A 22,634-nucleotide genomic window follows, 5' to 3' on the forward strand; every position below is an offset into this window, starting at 1 on the left:
AATAAGCATTCTGAAAGAGCATCATGTTCCTTGCAAAGGAAATGGGAAAATGCATTATCTAAAATCTTCATATTGCTACCTTAATAGCTTCACCAGTTATTACTCAGAGTTTTAAAATGAGTTTATTAAAGAAGGTTCTTAGGAAGGCAACAACTTTTGTCATTAAAAAAAAGTTATGTTTTTTCATGCTGTATAATAAAGGTGATGTAAGAGGCTAGAGAATTATAAGTTTCTTTCTACTGGAATTCTCTGGTATAGCACAGTGTAGTCATTTCTGCAATTCTAGAATAAATAAAAAGTCTCTTCTATGCTTCTCTTCAAAAGCAATGAATAACAGAAGATGGCATAAAAAAGCCATATTTTTTCTATTCATTCTGTAGTATTGGAGCCAGTATCTAGGAAACAAAAGAGAAAGTAAATTCAAGGAGCAATTTAATTTTAAAATTAACTATTTTAAGACTATCAAAAATGAGAACACAGGACTAACAGTGGTGGCTTGAGGGGTGGGGAAGAACAGAGGGCAAGGTTAAAGAGGGAAGGTGACAATGTAAATATCTTGAACTTCAGTAAGTTTCCTTTTAAGCAGAGATACGAAGATGCTTAGCTCCTCATATTCATACTAGAGTAAAACCAAGTTGAACTACATGTGGTTCATATAATTGTTACATAACACTTTTTTTCCCCAGGTCCTTTATTGTCCCAAACTTTTTTTTTGTTTTGTTTTTTTGAGATGGAGTCTCGCTGTCACCCAGGCTGGAGTGCAGTGGCGTGATCTCAGCTCACTGCAGGCTCTGCCCCCCCCGGGGTTCACGCCATTCTCCTGCCTCAGCCTCCTGAGTAGCTGGGACTACAGGCGCCTGCCACCTCGCCCAGCTAATTTTTTGTATTTTTAGTAGAGACGGGGTTTCGCCATGTTAGCCAGGATGGTCTTGATCTCCTGACCTCGTGATCCACCCGCCTCGGCCTCCCAAAGTGCTGGGATTACAGGTGTGAGCCACCGTGCCCGGCAACTTTTTTTTTTTTTTTCTTAAGACAGAGTCACACCGTGTTGCCCAGGCTGGAGTGCAGTAGCGCAATTTCAGCTCACTGCAATCTCCACCTCTCGGGTCAAGCAATTGTCCTGCCTCAGCCTCCGGAGCAGCTGGGATTACAGGCAGGTGCCACCATGCCTGGCTAATTTTTGTATTTTTAGTACAGATGGAGTTTCACCATGTTGGCCAGGCTGGTCTTGAACTCCTGGCCTCAAGTGATCTGCCCAACTTGGCCTCCCAAAGTGCTGGGATTACAGGCGTGAGCCACTGCGCCTGGCCTACTGTCCCAAACTTCTAACACTGCATTCTTTTCTGCAGATATAAAGTAAATGGAATACAATTTAAGCTTTCCTTGAGTCAACAATCTTCTCACTAAAGATCAATTACTACATTGTGCTGAAGTGGGGGAAAAGCCTCAAAAACTACTGCAATAAACAAGGCCGATCTGCTACTTCTCATCACTGAAGTTTGGAAAATAGTAAAGAGCAACACACTCTAAGGACTACCAGACACGAGCTCCTATCAGTAAAATACATATCTTTATGTGGATTCTTTGATATTACACATCAATATTTATTTTGTTCAGAGGCTTTATTTACTGACTTTTTGGTTCTCAGCTATGGTTCAAATGACTGAAACTGACACTCTACTAATCTACATCTGTTCTGTCCAATACGGTAACCACTGGCTAGCCATATGTGGCTGAATTCAAATTAATAAAATTAAAACATTAAGTTCCTCAGCTGCCCATACCCACATTTCAAGTACAAAAGCCATGAGTGGCTATTGGAAAATGCAACAGAACATTTCCGTGCTAAAAAAAAGTTCTAAGCAGTAGTGGTGTATGTCATTAATTCATTTTGATAGAGGTCTAGGTATTATAAATTAATGCCTAAATTCTACAGACTAATAAAACAAGGGTTATGAGGATGCTGTTAGCTTAAACATGAAAAAAATTGTACACAATTTCAAATATAGAAATGTTATCTTGTGATTCAGGAAACAGCACCACCTTCACAGGAATTTAAAAAAGGCCCAAATATAACATTGTTCCTTGCTGTAAACAACAAACATGTATCTGAAGACTATAATAAAAAGTTAACTATGCCCAAAGTTCTTAGAATAATTATTCCTAGGTAACCTTCTGAACTATAACAAGTCATCAACATTAACGTTGCTAGGTTCAGAGACTTTCTGATATCTGGAAGAGACTATTTCTTTAAAAAGGGCTTAAGGTATAATTTTATATAGCCACTAAAAATCAGGCTTAAGTGCAGGGGCTCACGCCTGTAATCCCAGTACTTTGGGAGGACGAGGTGGGAAGGTCACCTGAGCCCAGGAGTTTGAGAGCAGCCTGGGCAATACAGCAAGACTTTTTTTTTTTTTTTTTTTAAAGGCTTAAGAGTAGTAAACTCTGAAAAATATATCTACTAATGTCTACATATACATACATTTTTGCAAAAAAAAAAAAAAAGTTATATAATATTCAATAGGGCAGTTATACCACCATCAGGTAGTGTTGTATAGAACGTTTTTCTTCCATGTGCTTTTTTATATTCTCTACATTCCTTCAGTGATTAGCTATTTCTTTGGAAATGCAAAATATATAAAACAAATCCGACTCAAACAGGGAAATGGAGGGTGTTACTTTCTACATTTCTTTCTCTTGCTTTTCAAAACTCCCTCTCAAAGAGCAGCAGTCTTTTCTATTTACTTTCTGGAATAGCTGCTGTTAACACAAATGGTTCAGATTATGAAGTACATTTAAAATATAATTAGCAAAAAGGAAATAAACTAATCAAGAAAGAGAAATTAGGTGTTTAGTTTTTGAAACATTTAAAGACCTGGAAGAAGTTCCTAGGTCTGGTGTGAAAAGTTCACTTGCACATGTCATATTTAACAGATTAGATAAATATTTACCATCGTGACTCCGAATTCTTATGGTTAATTAAAATCCTGCTTAAAATAACACTTTAAATATATGGGTATCCAGCAACATAGAAACCACAGGATTGTCAAAATTCTTAAAGGTGTCTAAAAAGCCTGATAAACACTTAAAATTTGTAATGGAAATAGGGAACAAATGCTTATTAATTTATTTTACCCACACAAATCCAATCTGTGTAAGTAGTCTATATGTTATTAAGTCACAAAGTCAGTAAGAGCACTGTTTGAGATATGTAATTCAGAATTTAGCTGAGATAAAAGCCTGGGCTTATCTGGGAGTTGATCATAGGGCCATTTTACCCCTTAGGCTTTTCATATGGATGCAGATCTTCTAAAGGCTCATAAAAACAAGGTTTCAAGTAGCTTTGCTTTTACAGAAATAAGGCAAGCACTTACTTTTACCATCACAGGCTACAATTTTCACTTTATCCACTTTAATAAGTTCTGTCACCTCTCTGAATTCAACATCATTCAATACAAAAGTCCACACATTATCGCAGAATCTGTACGTATTTAGAGAGCCCTTTAAAACAAAACATTTAGAAATACCGTGAAACGTTTTTTCCCGTCACATTTTTCTCCAAAGCAATTTAAGAGATCTTAGCTACCTGGAACATAATAAGTTTAATGCTTAGCTTAAGATTTTCCTTAACTTTAATCCTAGCTACTTAAAAAAACAACCACCACACAAATTTGCTAAGGGAAGATTTCAAAAATATTTTAGTTGGCAGACTGTATTTTTAGTCTACATTGCAAATTACTTACCTGAAATATGAACAAAAAATAAAAACTTGCATTTGTATTTCTATTGCCCTCATGTGGCTAAGTTATGAAAGTTCATTCAAATTATGGAAATATTTGTTAAAAGTTACATATTTTATTGTGTATGTTAATTCTCCAAAGGTACAAAAAGCAGGGATTTCTTAGAAACACTAAATTTTAATCCTGTGACTTGGCTCAGATGGATTACTGCATTAGTCACTGAGACTACAACACTGATTGTCTTGTGCAACTTATAAGTTTTTATACGTTTTTATTTTTTTGAGATGGAGTCTTGCTCTGTCGCCATGCTGGAGTGCAGTGGTGCGATCTTGGCTCACTGCAACCTCCACCTCCCAGGTTCAAGAGATTCTCCTACCTCAGCCTCCTGAGTAGCTGGGACTACAGAAGCCTGCCACCACGCCCAGCTAGTTTTTCTATTTTTAGCAGAGATGGTGTTTCACCATGTTGGCCAGGATGGTCTCGAACTCTGACCTCAGGTGATCCACCCACCTCAGCCTCCCAAAGTGCTGGGATTGCCGGCGTGAGCCACCATGCCTAGCCTATATAATTTTTTTTTTTTTTGAGACAGTCTCACTCTGTTGCCCAGGCTACAGTTCAGTGGTGAGATCTTGGATCACTGCAACCTCCGCCACCCAAGTTCAAGCTATTCTCCTGCCTCAGCCTCCTGAGTAGCTGGGATTGCAGGTGTATGCCACCACGCCTAGCTAACTTTTTTATTTTTAGTAGAGACAGGGTTTCACCACGTTAGCCAGGCTGGTCTCAAACTCCTGACCTCAGATGATCTGCCCTCCTTGGCCTCCCAAAGTGCTAGGATTACAGGCATGAGTCACTGCACCAGCCTATTTTAATATTTAAAATAAAATAGAGGCAGGGTCTTGTTATGTTGGTCGGGCTAGTCAAACTTTTGGCCTCAAGCAATCCTCCCACCTCGGCCTCCCAAAGTGCTGAGATTACAGGCGTGAGCCACCATGCCCAGGACACATTCTTCTAATTAAGAAAAAAAATTTTTTTTAAAGTAGGAATATATATATATACTTGAGCATCAAAAGGAAATTTTTACTTTTTTTTTTTTTGGAGATGGAGTCTCACTCTGTGGCCCAGGCTGGAGGGCAGGGGTGTAATCTCAGCTCACTGCAACCTCCACTTCCTGGGTTCTAGCTATTCTCCTGTCTCAGCCTCCAGAGTAGCTGGAACTACAAGGCGTAGGCCACCATGCCTGTCTACTTTTTGTATTTTTAGTACAGATGGGGTTTTACCATGTTGTCCAGGCTGGTCTCAAACTCCTGACCTCAGGTGATCTGCCCACCTTGGCCTCCCAAAGTGTTGGAATTACAGGCGTGAGCCATAGCACCCAGTGTATTTTTATTTTTTTGAGATGGAGTCTCAACTCTGTTGCCCAGGCTGGAGTACAGTGGTGTGATCTTGGCTCACTGCAACCTCTGTCTCCCAGGTTCAAGCGATTCTCCCGCCTCAGCCTCCCAAGTAGCTGGGATTACAGGCGTCTGCCACCACGTCAGACTAATTTTTGTATTTTTAGTAGAGGCGGGGTTTTGCCATGTTGGCCAGGCTGGTCTTAAACTTCTGACCTCAGGTGATCTGCCCACCTCGGCCTCCCAAAGTGCTGGGATTACATGTGTGAGCCACCGCGCCCGACCGGAAATTTTTAAAAAGAATGTCATGAAAGTTGTGCATAGACACCAACAGAATACAATTACAACCTGAGATATACACATGCACACATATAGTCACATAGGAAATTTAGTAGGCAACACTTAAATGCCTAAAATCTTCAACTCAGAAACAAACTACCAAGCACGAAAATGCTCCTTGCAATAGTACTGTAATAGCAAAAAGTGGATTCATTCCAAATAGTCTATCAAGTGAGAATGATTAAGGAAACTGATGGCTATGAATGAATGAATGTAATAAATGAGTAATTACTGTGTGCTAGACTATGCTGGCCTCTGAGGATACAACGGTAAGCACAGGTCCCTGCCACTGGTGAGCTGAGTTTAGCAGGGAGATCATTAAAACACGTAAATAGGTAGTATAACAGTGCTATGAAAGAGTAAGTTACTGGGTACAATGAGAGTACAGCAAAGGCACTCAAGGGTATGGAGGACACAAGGCAGAGAGCTTCTCTCAAAAAGTGAAGTTTAAGTTGACTCCTAAGGAATAAGTAAGAGTCAATGGAGAGGAGGGATAATGGAAAGGAAGACAAACACTTGGAATGGGGTGGTCGATTCCAGAAAACAGAACATGTCAGGAGGTCCTAAGCTAAAGAATCTTGGAAAACCTTTGCCCCATCCTAACGGTACTGGGAAGTCAGTGAAGGATTTTAAGCATAAGAGTCTGATCAGATTTGCATTTTTGGTGATGACATAACAGGTTAGACAGGAGTATGACTAAAGGAAGTAAGACCAGCTATGAAGCTGATGTCTGTTAGCTGGGTGAATCAGAGAGGTGAAAGTGGCTTTACTACAGTAATAGTAAAGGGATCAATAGAAATGGAGAGACTTTTAAAGAAGGACTGGTAGGAATGGACAAGTATAAATGTGGTAGGGTTCGGGGACAGAGAAATCCATGGTAACTCCCAAGTTTCTGACTTGAATGTCAATGCATTCACAGAAAAAGCTGGTTTGGGAGTAAAGTTAAATTTGGAACTTGTTGAATTTCAGGTATATCTAAGTCATGATGTCCAGTAAGTAACCGGAAGATAGGAGAAAGCATTTGATCATGATATTCAGTTTAACCAAAGCCAGAGGACTAGATGAGACCAAGGACAGCGAAGGCACGCTATAACCCTAAGAAATACCAACAATTAAATGATAAGCAGAGACAGAACTACAGAGGAGTCTGAGAGCAACAGGCCAGGTAATAGGAGAAAAGCTCACACAGTATGGTTTCAAGGGAAATAGGGGTTCAAAAAAACAACCATCAATAGCACTACAAATGATGCATTAGATTTAACAAAAATAACTCGGCAACAGCAATTTCAGTGGAGTGATAAATACATTGAAAATCACCCATGACATTAAGGGAAAAAGACACAAAATTGTAAACCTATAAAATAAATTTAAAAATTAGATCTGCTCATTTGCTATACAGTCTGAGCCTCTGGAAAGCTAAACAGCTAGATGCCAAACTCAACGTTCATTTCCAGCATCCTGAAGTTGTGTGTACTCCATGATCTTAAGAGCGTGTATATTATTGGCCAGGCGTGGTGGCTCACACCTGTAATCCCAGCACTTCGGGAGGCTGAGGTGGGAGGGTCACTGAGGTGAGGAGTTCAAGACCAGCCTGGCCAACAGAGTGAAACCCCATCTCTATGTAAATATAAAAATTAGGTGGGCATGATGGTGGGTGCCTGTAATCCCAGCTACTCGGGAGGCTGAGGCTGGAGAATCGCTTGAACCCGGGAGGCGGGGGTCATAGTGAGGCGAGATCACATCATTGCACTCCAGCTTGAGTGACAGAGTGAGGCTCCGTCTTAAAAAAAAAAAAAAAAAAAGTGTGTATATTACTTTTTTTGTTTTGAGACGGAGTCTTGCTGTGTTGCCCAGGCTGGAGTGCAGTGGTGTGATCTCGGCTCACTGCAACCTCCACTGCCTGGGTTCAAGTGATTCTCCTGCTTTGGCCTCCCAAATAGCTGGGACTACAGAAATGCGCCACTACACCCAGCTAATTTTTGTATTTTTAGTAGACACGGGGTTTTACCATATTGGTCAGGCTGGTCTTGAACTCCTGACCTCAAGTGGTCTGCCTGCCGTGGCCTCCTAAAGTGCTGCGATTACAGGCATGAACCACTGTGCCACGCCTTACTTTCTCTTTTAAAATATGTGTAATCTTTTATCCCTCGCCACCCTCCCACCCTTTCCCCAAAGTTCCCAAAGTCATATCATTCTTATGCCTTTGTGTCCTCGTAGCTTAGCTTGCAGTAATTACTTTCATTGGATAATGTTATGTAAATAATTTAAACAAAGCAAGTCCTTGGGATTTATGAGCCAGTATGTGAGTATTCACTTTCAAATATAAAGCATTTTAGATGTAGATTGGAGTGAAAAATCTTACACGTCATATGCTGAAATTCCATTACTTGCAGTATAAATGTATATGCTTCATTTATTTTACCGCAAAAATAAAATGTTACAAAACTTGACTGAAAGATATTAAAGTGTATTAAATGCCTTCCAACTGTAGATGAAAACTAAGTTGACAATTAACATCATCAAAATGCACATTAGCTAGGTAACTTCTGAGCCAACAAATGTTTTTAAAAAGTTAAACGTAAGAAATAATACAATCTTTTTAGAATAATTTGAATTAGACTCTCTAACATGAAATGAAATAAGCTTTTCTGTATATAATTTTTAGTTATTTAAATATCTTGCTTTTTCACTCATTTGAAAGTCAGAATCCATTTAGTATCTCAAGTATAGTATAAAAACGATGTTTATATATATGTATATACTATATCTACACATATACTCTATAATTATATAATTACAAACATATATACATGTCTTTCAGTTTATATGTGTATATATTATATAATTATAAATATTATATAATTTATATGCATTTATACATATTTACATACATATAGTTTTTTTTTGAGGCAGGGTCTAGCTGTGTCACCCAGGCTGAAATGCAATGGCATGATCATGGCTCACTGCAGCCACAACCTCCTGGGCTCAGGCCGTCCTCTCACCTCAGCCTCCCCAGCAGCTGGGACTATGGGCATACACCATCACACCCAGTTACTTTGTTTGTTTTGTTTGTTTGTAGGGACAGGGTTTCACTATATTTCGCAGACTGCTCTTGAACTCCTGCCCTCAAGTGATCCTCCCGCCTTGGCCTCCCAACGTGCTGGGATTACAGGCTTGAGCTGCAGTGCCAGATAATTATACTTTTCAAAGTGTAATTTTAGATTTATTCTTTAAATTCAAAAAGTTTCTTCTATAAGATATTTGGCTTTGGTCAAATATTACTTTTAACACTTAATCATTTGGCCAAATTGTATCTTCAATGCACTTAATAAATACATTTTTGGTTTTACATGTATCCACAACTGGGCAACATGTTTTTGTATTTTTTTTAAGATGCAGTCTCACTCTGTCGCCCCAGCTAGAGTGCAGGGGCGCGATCTTGGCTCACTGCAACCTCCGCCTGCTGGATTCAAGCGATTCTCCTGCCTCAGCCTTCCAAGTAGCTGGGACTACAGGCATGTACCACCACGCCCAGCTCATTTTAGTAAAGATGAGGTTTCACTGTGTTGGCCAGTCTGGTCTCAAACTCCTGACCTCAACTGATCTGCCCGCCTCGACCTCCCAAAGTGCTGGGGTTACAGGCATGAGCCACCGTGCCCAGCCTAAAAGAACATCTTAAAAGTTATATAATAAATGTTTGTTACAGAAACATCAAAAAACAGGGAAAAGGAAACTTTCAGTTTTGTTAGAAGGGCTATTTTTCTTGATCACTAAATCTTATTTTTTGGGGGTGTGGCATTCAATCTTTTAATGCTTGTTTAATTACCGTTTGAGGCTCAACACTATAAAGTAATCATTACTTTTATCTATGGGCATATGTTCTCCCAAAAACATACAATGGCTCTTTAAAAGCCTAGTTATGGCCGGGTGCGGTAGCTCATGCCTGTAATTCCAGCACTTCGGGAGGCCTAGGAAGGCGGATCACGAGGTCAGGAGTTCGAGACCAGCCTGGCCAACATAGTGAAACCCCATCTCTTACTAAAAATACAAAAATGAGCCGGGCATTGTGGCGTGTGCCTGTAATCCCAGCTATTCAGGAGGCTGAGACAGAAGAATCACTTGAACCTAGGAGGCAGAGGTTGCAGTGAGACGAGATTGCGCTACCGTATTCTAGCCTTCGTCTCAAAAAAAAAAAAAGAAAAAATAGAAAGAGTAAATAAATAAAAGCCTAGCCTAGTTATACATACTACTTCAATCTGAATTTTCTCCCTAAAAACTAATTCAGTTCAAGCTCCATGGTACATATGAGTTTACTAATAAATTAAAACATATAAATGATTAAAACCTTAGTTCTCACAGTTAAGAGGATTTTCTCCTATAACACTCTATTAAATAATTTCACTTATATTGAACCCATAAAAGGATTTAAAACAAAAAACAGGCCGGGCGAGGTGGCTCAAGCCTGTAATCCCAGCACTTTGGGAGGTCGAGGCAGGCGGATCACGAGGTCAGGAGATACAGACCATCCTGGCAAATACAGTGAAACCCTGTCTCTACTAAAAATACGAAAAATTAGCCAGGCGTGGTGGCAGACGCCTGTAGTCCCAGCTACTCGGGAGGCTGAGGCAGGAGAATGACGTGAACCTGGGAGGCGGAGCTTGCAGTGAGCCAAGATCTCGCCACTGCACTCTAGCCTGGGCGACAGAGCAAGACTCTGTCTCAAAAAACAAAAACGAAAACAAACAAAAAAACCCAAAAAACAATTTAACATGCTATATAGGATTATTCTATTCTTGTAAAAGATGCTTACTCATTGCTAGGTCAACAAATTATACATAAAAAATATATACTTAAATTTGATCTAGCAAAATGGCTCTGAAAATTAGCTATTTCTAACGTATTATCTTTTGTCTCGGCCACATGCTACACTAAGCTAAACAGAATGTTATCTGCAAACATTCAGGACTTAAAATTGATCAACTTGGCTGTAACCCAGGAGTAGGGTGATAAAAAGCGTGAGTTAGAATAGTAACACCAGGAAAATAAAAAGCAAGAATGGAAAAGTTCTGATCAAGGCTGAGAGCAATTATTTATAGCTTTTCGAAAATAGACAAACTTACAAAACACTATGCAAGATAAATGTAAATGTCAAATTACTTTAACTCTAGCTAAAGAAATCCAAACTAGAAACCTACAATAACACACCTAGAAGATGACTAGTTAGGCCTTGTGAACTATATTGCCTCTGATAAGTAGTCCACCAAATTTCTTATTAGAGCAAAATTTATGTATTAACATGGATCATCTGGGCAGACTTCTGCATATGGGTATATAAAAAACACACACTAATTTTGGCAGAATCATTACTGTTAAAAATTCATGGATCCACTAGTCAAATTATACAGTCTTGAAGGCATATTTTACTCCAGATAATTTTTTGGCACATGAAACTGATATATGAGACTATTTATATTAATATAAAATACATGGAGATTTTATCCTTCACTAAAATTTAAGTCAAATGGGGCTTTGTCTATCTTGTTCATCTCTGAGTATCTAGAACATGCCTGGTATGTTATCTTTTCATCTCTGTGTATCTAGAGCATGCCTCGTATGTTAACAGATACTCAAATTGTTTATTGAATGTTTAAGTACCAAATAAAGTAGGCAGATGTTAATTAATCATCAAATTTTGGTTGTAACCATATTTTAACCTTCTTTTGACCATATTTCTACAGGTTATGCCTTATAATACAATATAAGCATAAAGTTAGATAAGTAATAACCAAACATCATCATACACTATATGACTCCATCAACACCATAATGTGGTAAAATTATTTCTGTTGCACCATGACTCTTTCAATGGGCACTTAATCTGAAGTTATCAGGAAACCGAGAGAGATAATTTTATTCAGCTTTGGATGACTACTGTTCAAAATATAAGTGACTCAAGTGAGACCAAGCTGCCAGAATAGACTGTTATCTACCACTAGACATCAGGTTTTTATCAGCCAAGTTACCTAAGAGTAGGAGGGAGGCAACATGAAGTTTCTAGAAATAACTCTACTTCCCTGCAACGGGGAAAGAGGCCAGACTTTGAAAACCATAACAGAACCTTGGGGATTACTCTGCCACTTACCTTTAATCCTGCAGATAATATTTCACGTGTTTGGAATCTCAGTAACTCTTCAGGAGAGGTAGCCAAACATACAAAGGCTGATTTGTGAAACAATGAAATAAAAATCTAAAAACATCTCTGTATCTCACATTAAGTGGGTCAACTTAGTTTATAGTTGATTGAAAAGTATAATTTAGTTACTATAAAACAAGTTCCAAAAATTGACTAAGCCACCTCTTCCTCTTATGATTAATAAATATGTAGGGGTCCTAAAAAAAAACAGTGTTTTAACAACCATTGGTACAGGCTTCTAGATTCAGGAAAATATCCTTACCCTGAAATTGACTCTGTTCCTGACCCTCTGAGCCAATGCTGAATTTATAGCCTTATCAAACTGAAGTAGAACTTGAAGGGCAAGTTGGGGGGTGATCTGTTGAGACTGAGAAAAGGTAAAGGTCATAAATCCCCTTAAGGAAGAACATTAAAGACAAAGTAAATAAAAATATACAAATTATCATCTAAAATTTAATTGAGGTTAACCAAAGCCTCTAAACTAGAATTCCTTTATCTCCTTTGCCATAACTGATGATGAAGCAGCAAAGCTTGAAGATATCTTTTATACTATCTTGACACAAACAATCTTGAAGAGAAAACATGCAGTGATGTTACAAAGCCAGAACAAAACTTTGTCAATTTTCCCTTCACAGTGGCTGGAAAGGAGAAGACAGACAAAGAGGTGTTTCTTTTAAATACATAGGGCCTATATTAACAAACAAAAAACCTATTAAATTTTATTGAAGCTCATAAAATATACCAACAAATGGAAATACTTAATATGTTTTTGTTTTTTTCTTTTTCCTTTTTTGTGAGATGGAGTTTCGCTCTTGTTCGCCAGGCTGGAGTGCAATGGCGCGATCTTAGCTCACCACAACCTCGGCCTCCCGCGTTCAAGCGATTCTCCTGCCTCAGCCTCCCAAGTAGCTGGGATTACAGATGTGTGCCAGCACGCCCGGCTAATTTTGTATTTTTAGTAGAGACAGGGTTTCTCCATGTTGGTCAGGCTGGTCTCTAACTCTCGACCTCGGGTGATCCGCCTGCCTCAGCCTCCCAAAGTGCTGGGATTACAGGTGTGAGCCACAGTGCCCAGCTGGAAATACTTAATATGTTTTTATTTGGGAGAATTATACAGAAGGGTTAATTCTCTCAAAATTGAAATATAAATTCAGACTTGTAAATCTCAGAAGACTTAAATTGGACAAAATTATCTTAAAGCTAAAAAGAATATGAATTTCTTCCCTAAATTTGAGAAGGGGGAAACCAACAATCTCAATTTTTATGTTGAACAAAAATTTTTGAAGATTTATTTATTTAGAGGCAGGGTCTTGCTCTGTCACCAAGGCTGGAGTGCAGTGGTACCATCATAGTGCACTTAAGCCTCAAACTCCTGGGTTCAAGCCATCCTCTCACCTCAGCCTCCTGAGTAACTGGGACTATAGGCATGCGCCACCACACCAAACTAATTTTTTTATTTTTTGTGGAGATGGGTGGTGCTATGTTGCCTAAGCTGGTCTCAAACTTCTGGCCTCAAGCGATCCTTCCACCTTGTCCTCCTAAAGTGCTGAGATTAGAGGCATGAAACACTGCACATACCCAGATTTAGCTATATTTAATGATATCATTCAATCATGTTTTGTGTCCTGTTGTCAGGACAGTGTAATAAAGAAGAATTTGAGGTAATTTAATTAGTGTTACTGACTTGCTGGATCAAATAGTCCAAGATATTTTACCTCATATCTCTTTGCCTAAGTGATATGACAAGAATTACTGTAAACCCATCAAGATAAAAATGTTTGATTTTTAATTCAGTCTCCCACCTGTATGAGCTCATCTAGGCTCTCCTGAAGACTGTTTCCCAAAGTGGTATTTCTGTATAACTGATATGCCATGGCTTAGGAGGAAGAATTTGTTTTTCTTATTCAAGCTTGCATTGATGTCCTAAAAATTTAATATAAAATTGTTAAAAAAAGATCATACTGTAACATCATAAATTATGTATATAATATCATCTACCTCAAATATTCTAATATAGAACTAGGAGAACGCTTAGTGGTTGCAAATTACTAGATAATCATTTTAGAATTACAAGGAATTGCTACAAATGATTTTCCAGTTTTTTTCCCTGTGATTTTGACATAGGCATTTATACTCCTTTATGCAGTATAGATGTTATATTTATTAAAATGTCTTTACCATTTCCTTCAAATGTCTGCCTTCTGACTTAGTCTAGAATTTTCCATGTACCGTCCTTTCTACCTGCTGTCAAGTCACTGGTAAAATCTTCAGCTCATATTTGTATGTCTGCCCCTTTATTTTCCTGTTCTCTCTAAATTCAGTATTTACAGAATGCCTACCAAGAGAATGGCACTGTGACAGGTTCCAGGAAGAAGACGATGATTAAAGACATGCTCCCAATCCTAAAAATTTATATTCTAGAGAATGTAACAAACATACAAAAAGATAAGAACTGTGATAAAGATACAAAGCATACCATGGAGGCTGCCTGTAGACTGAGCTGGCTCAGAAAAGCTTCCAGGTTCTTTAAGCTAGACTTTAGCCAAGCAGAGGAGGGAAGTCATTCCAGAGGCTGACAGAATAGAATAAGTAAAGCCATGGAAGGATGAAATGTTTGTGGGGAAAAACATAAACTGTTCTACATTATCAGGGCATAAGTATGAACAGGGAGTGGCAGGAGATGAAGCTGAAAGAGACAGCATAGATGGAGTTGTTTGGCAGGATAGGTGCAAGCAGTGGGGAGTCACTGAAGCATTTTAGGCAGGAAAGGTCAGACAGCTGGGCTTGAGTGTGCGATTTAGAAACAGATGAGGGATGCGGGCTCAAAAAGGGTGGCAGCAGTACACAGTCAATAAATATTTACTGAGCTTCCACTACACGTCAGGTGTAAGATCTTGACCTCATGGCACTTTCAGTCTGGAGATGGATGGGGGAAAATACATTTGAGGAGCAATCATCAGATAAAACTCAGCAAAAATAATGGCCAGCCATCAGTCCTTACATTTCACACCTTGCTAGCATTGGATACAACAGATCATTTCTGCCTTCTTGAAACATTTCTTTGGCTTTGAGACAGCACTCTCAGTTCTCATGTCACTGGATACCATTGTATTTCTTATTTTCTTTTGCTGATTCCTCCTCAGCTCCCTGACTTCTAACTGTTGAACTGCCCTAAGTTTTCTTGGGTCCTCTATTCTCCACATACTTTACTCTCTTAGTTACCTCATCCAGACTTATGGCTTTAAATACCATCTACTATCTGGTGATGACTCTCAAATTTGTATCTCCAGCCCTCAATTCTCCCTTTGTACCCATATATAAAACTGCCTGCTTGACACTGGATAAAAATATCAAGTAGGTAGCTCAAATTCAATTTGTCAAAAACCATGTTTCTGATGCTACTCTTGCAAATATGCTCTGTCCTCAGTCTTACCCACCTCGGTAAACAGTAAATCTAGTCTTCCTGTAACAGCTCAAAAACCTTAGTCAAGAGCAACTTCTTTTTTTCTTACCTGGCATCCAATCCATCAGCCAACCTTTCAGCTCTTCCTTCTAACTGTAGCCAGAATCTGACAGCTTCTACCATCTTCAATGCTATTACCCTAAGTCACCATCATCTGTCACTAAAGTTAATGTGATAACTCATGGTCTCCTTATTTCCACTCTTGCCTTTCCCAACCCCACCCTCATAGTAGCCACACTAAGACTTTAAAACATAAGGCAAATCACATCACTGGTCTATTCAAAACCACCAATGGCAGCATCCCATCTCAGTGAAAACCAGAGAGTCCATGGTTTGGAAGGCCTATGTGATTTGGGCCCCCCAATACCTACTTCCCTATCTTCGTCCACTCACCCTCTCACTCTGCTCTGGTCATACTGGTCCCCTGCTGTTCTTTGACATGGGAAGCATGATACTGCTTGAGGGCCTTTGTGGTGGCTCTGCTTTTTGCTGACAGTATTCTTTCCAGATAACTGTATAGTTCACTCCCTCATTTGATTCACATCTCTGGGTCAAACATTACTGCATCAGAAAGGCCTTCTATAATCAACCTATAAGAAAGAATTACCTCCCTTCTTCCTCACACTGCTTTGTTTTCATTCATACCAATAACTGAAGCTGACATATATATGCTTATTCTGTCTCCACCTACTAAAATAGATGACCCACTGAAGACAGGGACTTTTGGTCATTTACATATTTACCAACTACAACAACGTATGTAGTATCTATTAAGTATTTGTTGAGTGAATTACTTGGTAGTATGTTAAAGTGCTAATATATTAGAAATGTATCTGAGTATGACACAAAGTATTCCACTTTACTGAGGAAACTGAAGCAATAACTTCCAGACTCACAGCCACATCCAGCTACCTACCAATAGCTATACAGGTTCCTTATCTGAAATGCTTGGGACCTGAAGTCTTTTGGATTTTAGAATATCTGCATCATATATACTTAGTGATTGAGTACCCCAAATTCAAGCTCTGAAATGCTCCAAAGAGCATTTCCTTTCAGTGTCATGTTGGTGCTCAAAATTTTGGATTTTGGAGCATTTTGAATTTGGGATGCCCAACCTGTACCCATATACTCTGCCTCCTTGTCACTATAGTTGAACTCTATACCTATTTTTATCTAAATCCAATCCTTTTACCTTTGTATCAGGCATTGTCTTCTAGTTCACTCAAGGATATTGTTCTGACAATTCAGTTGTTACTTCTCTCCCTCACCATCAAATTTTCCCTCTCTGCAGATCATTTCCATTAGCAAACAAATAGGTGGCTACTTCTCCCACCTTAAGAAGTAAAACAAAACAAAAACTCCTCAACCCAAATCCCCTGCCAGCTACATCCTATTTCTCAGTTCCCCTTTGCAGCAAAATCCCTTAGTTTTGTCTGTATTCACTGTCTCCCAATTCCTTTTTTCCCATTTTCTCTTAAGCTAATTTTTGCCTCTAGCACTCTAAGGAAACAGGTTGGTGAAGGTCACCAATGACAACGCTAAACCTAATTCTCTAGCCTCAATCAGAATATTGGACACAGCTGATTACTCCCTCTTTCGTACAGGATCTTAGCTTGGCTTCTGGGACACTGCCCTTTTTGGATTGTCCTAACTCACAAGTTCATCCTTCTAAATACTGTTTGCTGGTTGATCCCGTTTTCGCTAAACTCTTAACATCACAGGACACAGTCCTTAGTCCTCTGCTGCTTTCTGTCTACACCCATTCCTTACTGATAACATTTATTCTCATGGTTTAAGTACCACTGCTGATGATCCCCAAATCATATAGCATAGAACTTCTCACTCCTGAATCTAGCTGCCTACTCAACATCTCTACTTGTTATCTTTTGCATCGTGGCTTAAGTAACTCCATACTTCTACAAGCCTGGGCAAAACCTTTGAATTCATCCTCCACTCCCTCTATCTCACTCTCCATATCCAATTCCTAGCAAATACTGTAAGGCCTACCTTCTAAACGCATTCAGAATCCAACCACTTCTCACCATCCCCTACGGTTATCACCCTGACCTGGGCCACTCTCGTTGTCATCTGGATTACTGCAAAGATCTCCTAAATGATTTCCCTGCTTCTACACTCACCCCTACACTCTAATCACAACTCACAGCCAGGGTGATCCTCTAAAACTTCAGTAAGAACATACCTCTCCTCTATTCAAAATCTCCCATGGCTTCTGTCAGCCTTTACAATGATCCGGCTACCCATGATCTCTTTATCTTCTTGTGCCTTCACCCCCAAAACTCTTGCTCATCCCTCTCCAGATACACTGGCTTCCTTGCTATTCCTCAAACATGACAGGCCTAAAAGCCTTTGTATTGGCTTTCCTATCTGCCTGAATGCTCTTCCTGATATTTACTTAGCAAATTTTCTTAATTCCTTCAAGTCTTTGCTCAAATAACACCTACTAAATGAGGCTCAAACTGACCACCGTCATCTTTAAAATACCAGTTCCCACCTCCGCTCTGGAACTTTCCCGTACTCCTTTATCTTTCTCATTTTTTTTTTTTTGATGGCACCATCACTTTCTAACACCATTATATATTTATTTTATTTTCTGCATCCTCTAATAGAATGTAAGCTCCATGAGGGCACAGCTTTTTATTTTGTTCACTTAAGTAAAATGGGCGTCTAGAACAGTACCTGGCACCCAACGGGAGCCAAAAAAAAATCTGTTCAACAAACGAAGGCAAATATCAGTAAGTATAATATGCGTGTGGGAGGGGAAAGGGGGTTAAAAAGGGCAAGAAGTCCCAACAGGTAGATAAAAACTTCACAAAGTAGGAATACAGAATCGTACATCGTGTCCCATTTGACAAATTTATCAGTTTATCTAGAAAATAGCTATGCGTTAAACATTTGTTCAAAGTGCTGATTTCAATGTTCTTACATTCTTTAAAAATTCCTTGTGAAGTGTTCTAATCTTTTAGATGTGGTATCAGCCACAGAAATTTATTGTTCCCTTCTTGTTTTGCAGTTCAGAAAATTAGAAGTCTCCAAATTCGGAAGTAACTCGTCCTAACATTTTTTGATTAAACCACCCAGTTTAAAATTCGTTCCCTGTGTCGGAGTTCGCAAGAAAAAAGTTGGAAGGCAGACTTCAAACAACAAGCTACAAAGCACAGGAATGAGACATTTAAAAAATGCTCTCCGAAATTCGGCAAAACTCACAGGGCGCTTTAAGACATTCACCTGGCTGAAAACACGGTGGTGGGCTGAGGACCTCCCCTAGGTGGGTTCTGTGAGCGCCCCGTGAACGACGAGCCTCCCGCCACAGGACGCGACCGTCCCCGCCGCCTCACCGCCCTTCTCCGGTGCCGGCCGCGGGCCTTGCCGGCAACGGTCGGTAACGGGCAGCTCCCAGGAGCGAAGGGCCCTCAGAGACTACCCAAGCAACGCACCCCGACTCCGGCGGGGGCGGCAGGGAGGGCGGCCCTGTTTCCCTCCCTAACCCTGCCCTCTCTAACCCACTACCTGTGGGGAAGGCGCTTCCCGCCGCGGAGCGGACAGAAGCTGCCACGAGCCCGGCAGGAGTTTCCTACTTCTCCGACCACCTCTCCAGCCGCCGCAGAAACCGCAGAACTGGGCTGGCGACCCGGAAGTGCTCGCGGAACCTGGAAGTTACACCCCGCCCGAGGGCCGGGAGGCCCCGCCCAGCCCTGCTCTCGCCCGCCACTCAAGCCTTGTCAGGGAAGGGCGTGGAGACGGAAGGAGGGGCGTCGGGCTGGAGCTTCAAGCCCTAAAGTGGTGGACAGGTCCGCTGCTCGAGTAATTCACCAGGTTTACTAAATCGTTCCTAAGGGAATTATAATTTTTAGAGAGTAATCTTCTCCACTGTTAGATGCACAATTTAAGAAATATAGGGCGTTCATATTTCATGCCGGAAGTGGGTTCAGGGTAACACTGTTGAAGATCTTGCAGACGAATTCTGACAGGATTATAGCAGGGGCGGGGGTCGGTGGCGCACGCCCTAATCCCAGCACTTTGGGAGGCTGAGGCGGGTGGATCACCGGAGGTCAGGAGTTCGCGACCAGCCTAATATGGTGAAACCCTGTCTCTACTAAATACAAAAAATTAGCCGGGCGTGGTGGCGCATGCCTGTAATCCGAGCTACTTGGGAGGCTGAGACAGGAGAATGGCTTGTACCTGGGAGGCGGAGGTTGCAGTCAGCTGAGATCGCGCCATTGCACTCCAGCCTGGGAAACAAGAGCGAAACTCCGTCTCAAAAAAAAAAAAAAAAAAAAATTATAGCAGGGTATCTTCTTTACCCCTCGAAACAGAGCTGCAGGCAAAGTTTTTAGTTTGTGACCAGTTCATGAAGAACTTTAATTTGGGAGAAGTTATATTTAAAATTTGCATCTAATATGCAAGATAAATACTTCAATATAAATTCCAAGTTTGCAAAATCACAAATTGTTTTAGGTGTCAGGGTGCATGGTACACTAACTGGCTCAAACGCAGCAGTCATGTGTAGAGCAGTTTATCCTACAAAATAGCTGAACAGTGATTAAAGAGTACGTGCAAAACAACAACAACAAAACCACAAAAACACTTAACGAGTGGTATCAGCTGGAACCTCTGAGCAGGTCTATGAACTAAACAACTTCTTATTTAAGCCATGTTTTCGGCCAGGCGCGGTGGCTAATGCCTGTAATCCCAGCACTTTGGGAGGCCGAGGTGGGCGAATCACTTGAGGTCAGGAATTTCAGACCAGCCTCAACGTGGAGAAACCCCGTCTCCACTAAAATACAAAAAAAATTTAGCTGGGCGTGGTGGTGCATGCCTGTAATCCCATCCCAGCTACTCGGGAGGCTGAGGCAGGAGAATTGCTTGAACCTGGGAGGTGGAGGTTGCGGTGAGCCGAGATCGTGCCATTGCACTCCAGCCTGGGCAACAAGAGCAAAACTCGGTCTCAAAAAAAAAAAAAAAAGCCATGTTTTCATTTTAAGCCACTCATAGTTTCATCCTTGGATTCCTCATTAATTAAAAAAAATTCTCAACTATGAAACACAAAGTTTCATTATTGTTTTGATGTTAAAGCAGGCTGAACTCTCTAATCCCCAAAGAATAGAAGCACGCATACTATAGAAAGGGAAACAAGTGTAAAGGTCTGAAATTATTTAAGAGGTTTATAGGATAATTCAAAGCAAAAATTTAGTAGCATAATGAAAGAAAAATGTGATAAAAAGACAAAGACGAACGTTCCAATTAATTTATTTAAATTCATTAATGTTGCAAAAAATACAATGTGCAACAAATTAAGACACAAGTTATATTCCTAACAGGTCAAAGAAAATATTACATCTCCTTAGTAAATAATGACCAACTCTGGTTATTTCTTACAGGGACCACATTAATATCTTGCACACACAGACATCAGAACTGAATTTCTGACACTGCTAGGCTGGGCAACATCATCCTAAGAGTAGGAAAATATCATAGTACATTAATTTTGTCTAAATGACAGCAATGAACTTGTGGTAACAGAAGTATTTTTGAAATAGATATCAAAGTGCGTTAATGTCTTAACAAACTCTGAATTGTGTTGTGTGTGAATAGTGCTCCAAGGGCTGTGCAAGTCAGTGGCCCTGAACACCATCAATATTTACTAGCTAGGTTTACACAAATAAACAAGCAACTGTTAAACGGACATTAAACTTTACAAAGTCCACATACAAAAAGTGCAGTGTAGAAGCTGATGAATGTTATTTTCCAAGTTCCACCTTAGCCAAACTGCATAAAAATTTCAAAATGCAAATGTTTTAACTTCTTGTTAAACATGATTCTAAGACATCCTATAAGCCTAATATCATTAATTTGAAAGCAAGAAATGATTTTCATTTGGTGCTTAAGTGCTTTATGTGAATTTTTCATAGCATTTTACTTAGTTCTCAAAACATAAGTAGGTCTATTATAAATAGTTGCAACATACTGTTATATTCAAATTTTAGTGTCACTCCTTACTGTTAAACATGCCATACTACTTTATTTTCAATTATCATTTAGAACTTCAAAGGAAAGTTACGTAAGTGGGTCTCACCACTGATCTGATTCTAAATTCATTCAGAATCTCAAGAAGGGAAGAGGGGAATGCTTGCCAGGTAATTCTTTTGTATTAGCTTAGAACATTTGAGTAGATAATACGCCACTTCCCTCACCACTTGGCCTTCCCATTCAAGTCTAAGTTCTTGACTCTTTCTCCCAGCAACTCAAACTACACAATTCCCATGACCTATGACAAGACAGACTCTTTAACAGCAAAATAGGTCTAACTTGTAAGTACATACATTAATGCCTCTTTTTACTCTATCCCTCTCAGATTTGTGGTCCATTTCTCAAATGTCCATATAGGATTGGAGAAAAAACAGGCATGAAAACAAAATAGAATGGTGTAGCAATCTCTATTTTCAGCCTATCTCCTACTCCCATTTGCTTGAGCAAGTTTAACACTTCCACATATAACATGGAAAAAGGAAGGATGAACCTACCGTAACATCTCTACCAACCTCATCAAGAAACTGGCCTGTTCTATCTGATATGTCCTAATGCTAATTTATCACTTGAAGAAATACAAAAAGCCACTTCTGTATAAAACACATTTCCAAATTCCCTGAGCATTCACATAAACAGCCAAATAGAAATGTTATATAGTCTTTTTAAAAGGCCTCTATCAAAAAGCAGATCTCTTACCTTTTTACATTCTGGAATTACGGTTGAAAAAATTCTAGCTACAGATATATGCTTGCCAATCAGTGTATTTCAGCATTCAGTGCACTTACTAGTGATGTCCATTTTGGAAGACCTAAATCAATGTTCGGCAACAGTGAAATATGAAAAAAAACAAAAAACCCTCAATCCTAAACTTTTAAGTGCTGTAATTGCTAACCTCTGCTTGAACTTGCTTCTGTATGAAGAGACAAAGAAAGAGAAAATATGAATTCTCATCATAGGTATGTATTATCAACCTTTCCCCCTTCAATCCACAGTCTTTATTCACATATCTTGCGTGTAGCCTGCAGGTTTTCCTGCTGCATACAAGAAATGGTACCACCAGCAGTCATATATAGTACTTCCCTTAAAAGGACACACATGGCCGGGCGTGGTGGCTCAAGCCTGTAATCCAAGCATTTGGGAGGCTGAGGCAGGTAGATCACGAGGTCAGGAGTTCGAGACCAGCCTAGCATGGTGAAACCCCATCTCTACTAAAAATACAAAAATTAGCCGGGCATTGTGGTGTGTGCCTGTAATCCCAGCTACTCAGGAGGCTGAGGCAGGAGAAATGCTTGAACCCGGGAGGCGGAGGTTGCAGTGAGCCAAGATTGCGCCACTGCACTCCAGAATGGGTGATGGAGTGAGTCTGTCTCCAGAAAAATAAAAAATAAAAAAAAAAAAGAGAGGACACACATACAGTGGCATATTATGTAACAACTATGTCTTTATCCCTTTATAAAGGT

At 39.8% G+C, this 22,634-nt stretch overlaps 1 protein-coding gene across 2 annotated transcripts; it reads right to left on the reverse strand.

The window, feature by feature from the left end:
• Nucleotides 1-96: 96 nt before the first annotated feature.
• On the reverse strand, nucleotides 97-18,826 carry GTF2A2 (general transcription factor IIA subunit 2). Of its 2 annotated transcripts, none has more exons than XM_002825511.4 (5): nucleotides 18,655-18,826; nucleotides 13,466-13,586; nucleotides 11,926-12,030; nucleotides 3,375-3,501; nucleotides 97-395 (listed from the first exon to the last, which is right to left on the reverse strand). In XM_002825511.4, the coding sequence occupies exons 2-5, from the start codon at nucleotides 13,535-13,537 to the stop codon at nucleotides 370-372; spliced, it is 330 nt and encodes a 109-aa protein (XP_002825557.1). In that variant the 5' UTR covers nucleotides 13,538-13,586; nucleotides 18,655-18,826; the 3' UTR covers nucleotides 97-369. The 2 variants fall into 2 exon arrangements, with proteins under 2 accessions (XP_002825557.1, XP_024088083.1); XM_024232315.2 differs by having other exon boundaries at nucleotides 18,373-18,780.
• Nucleotides 18,827-22,634: the final 3,808 nt, after the last annotated feature.

This window comes from Pongo abelii, chromosome 16, assembly GCF_028885655.2.
Source record: "Pongo abelii isolate AG06213 chromosome 16, NHGRI_mPonAbe1-v2.0_pri, whole genome shotgun sequence".
NCBI classification, from domain to species: domain Eukaryota; kingdom Metazoa; phylum Chordata; class Mammalia; order Primates; family Hominidae; genus Pongo; species Pongo abelii.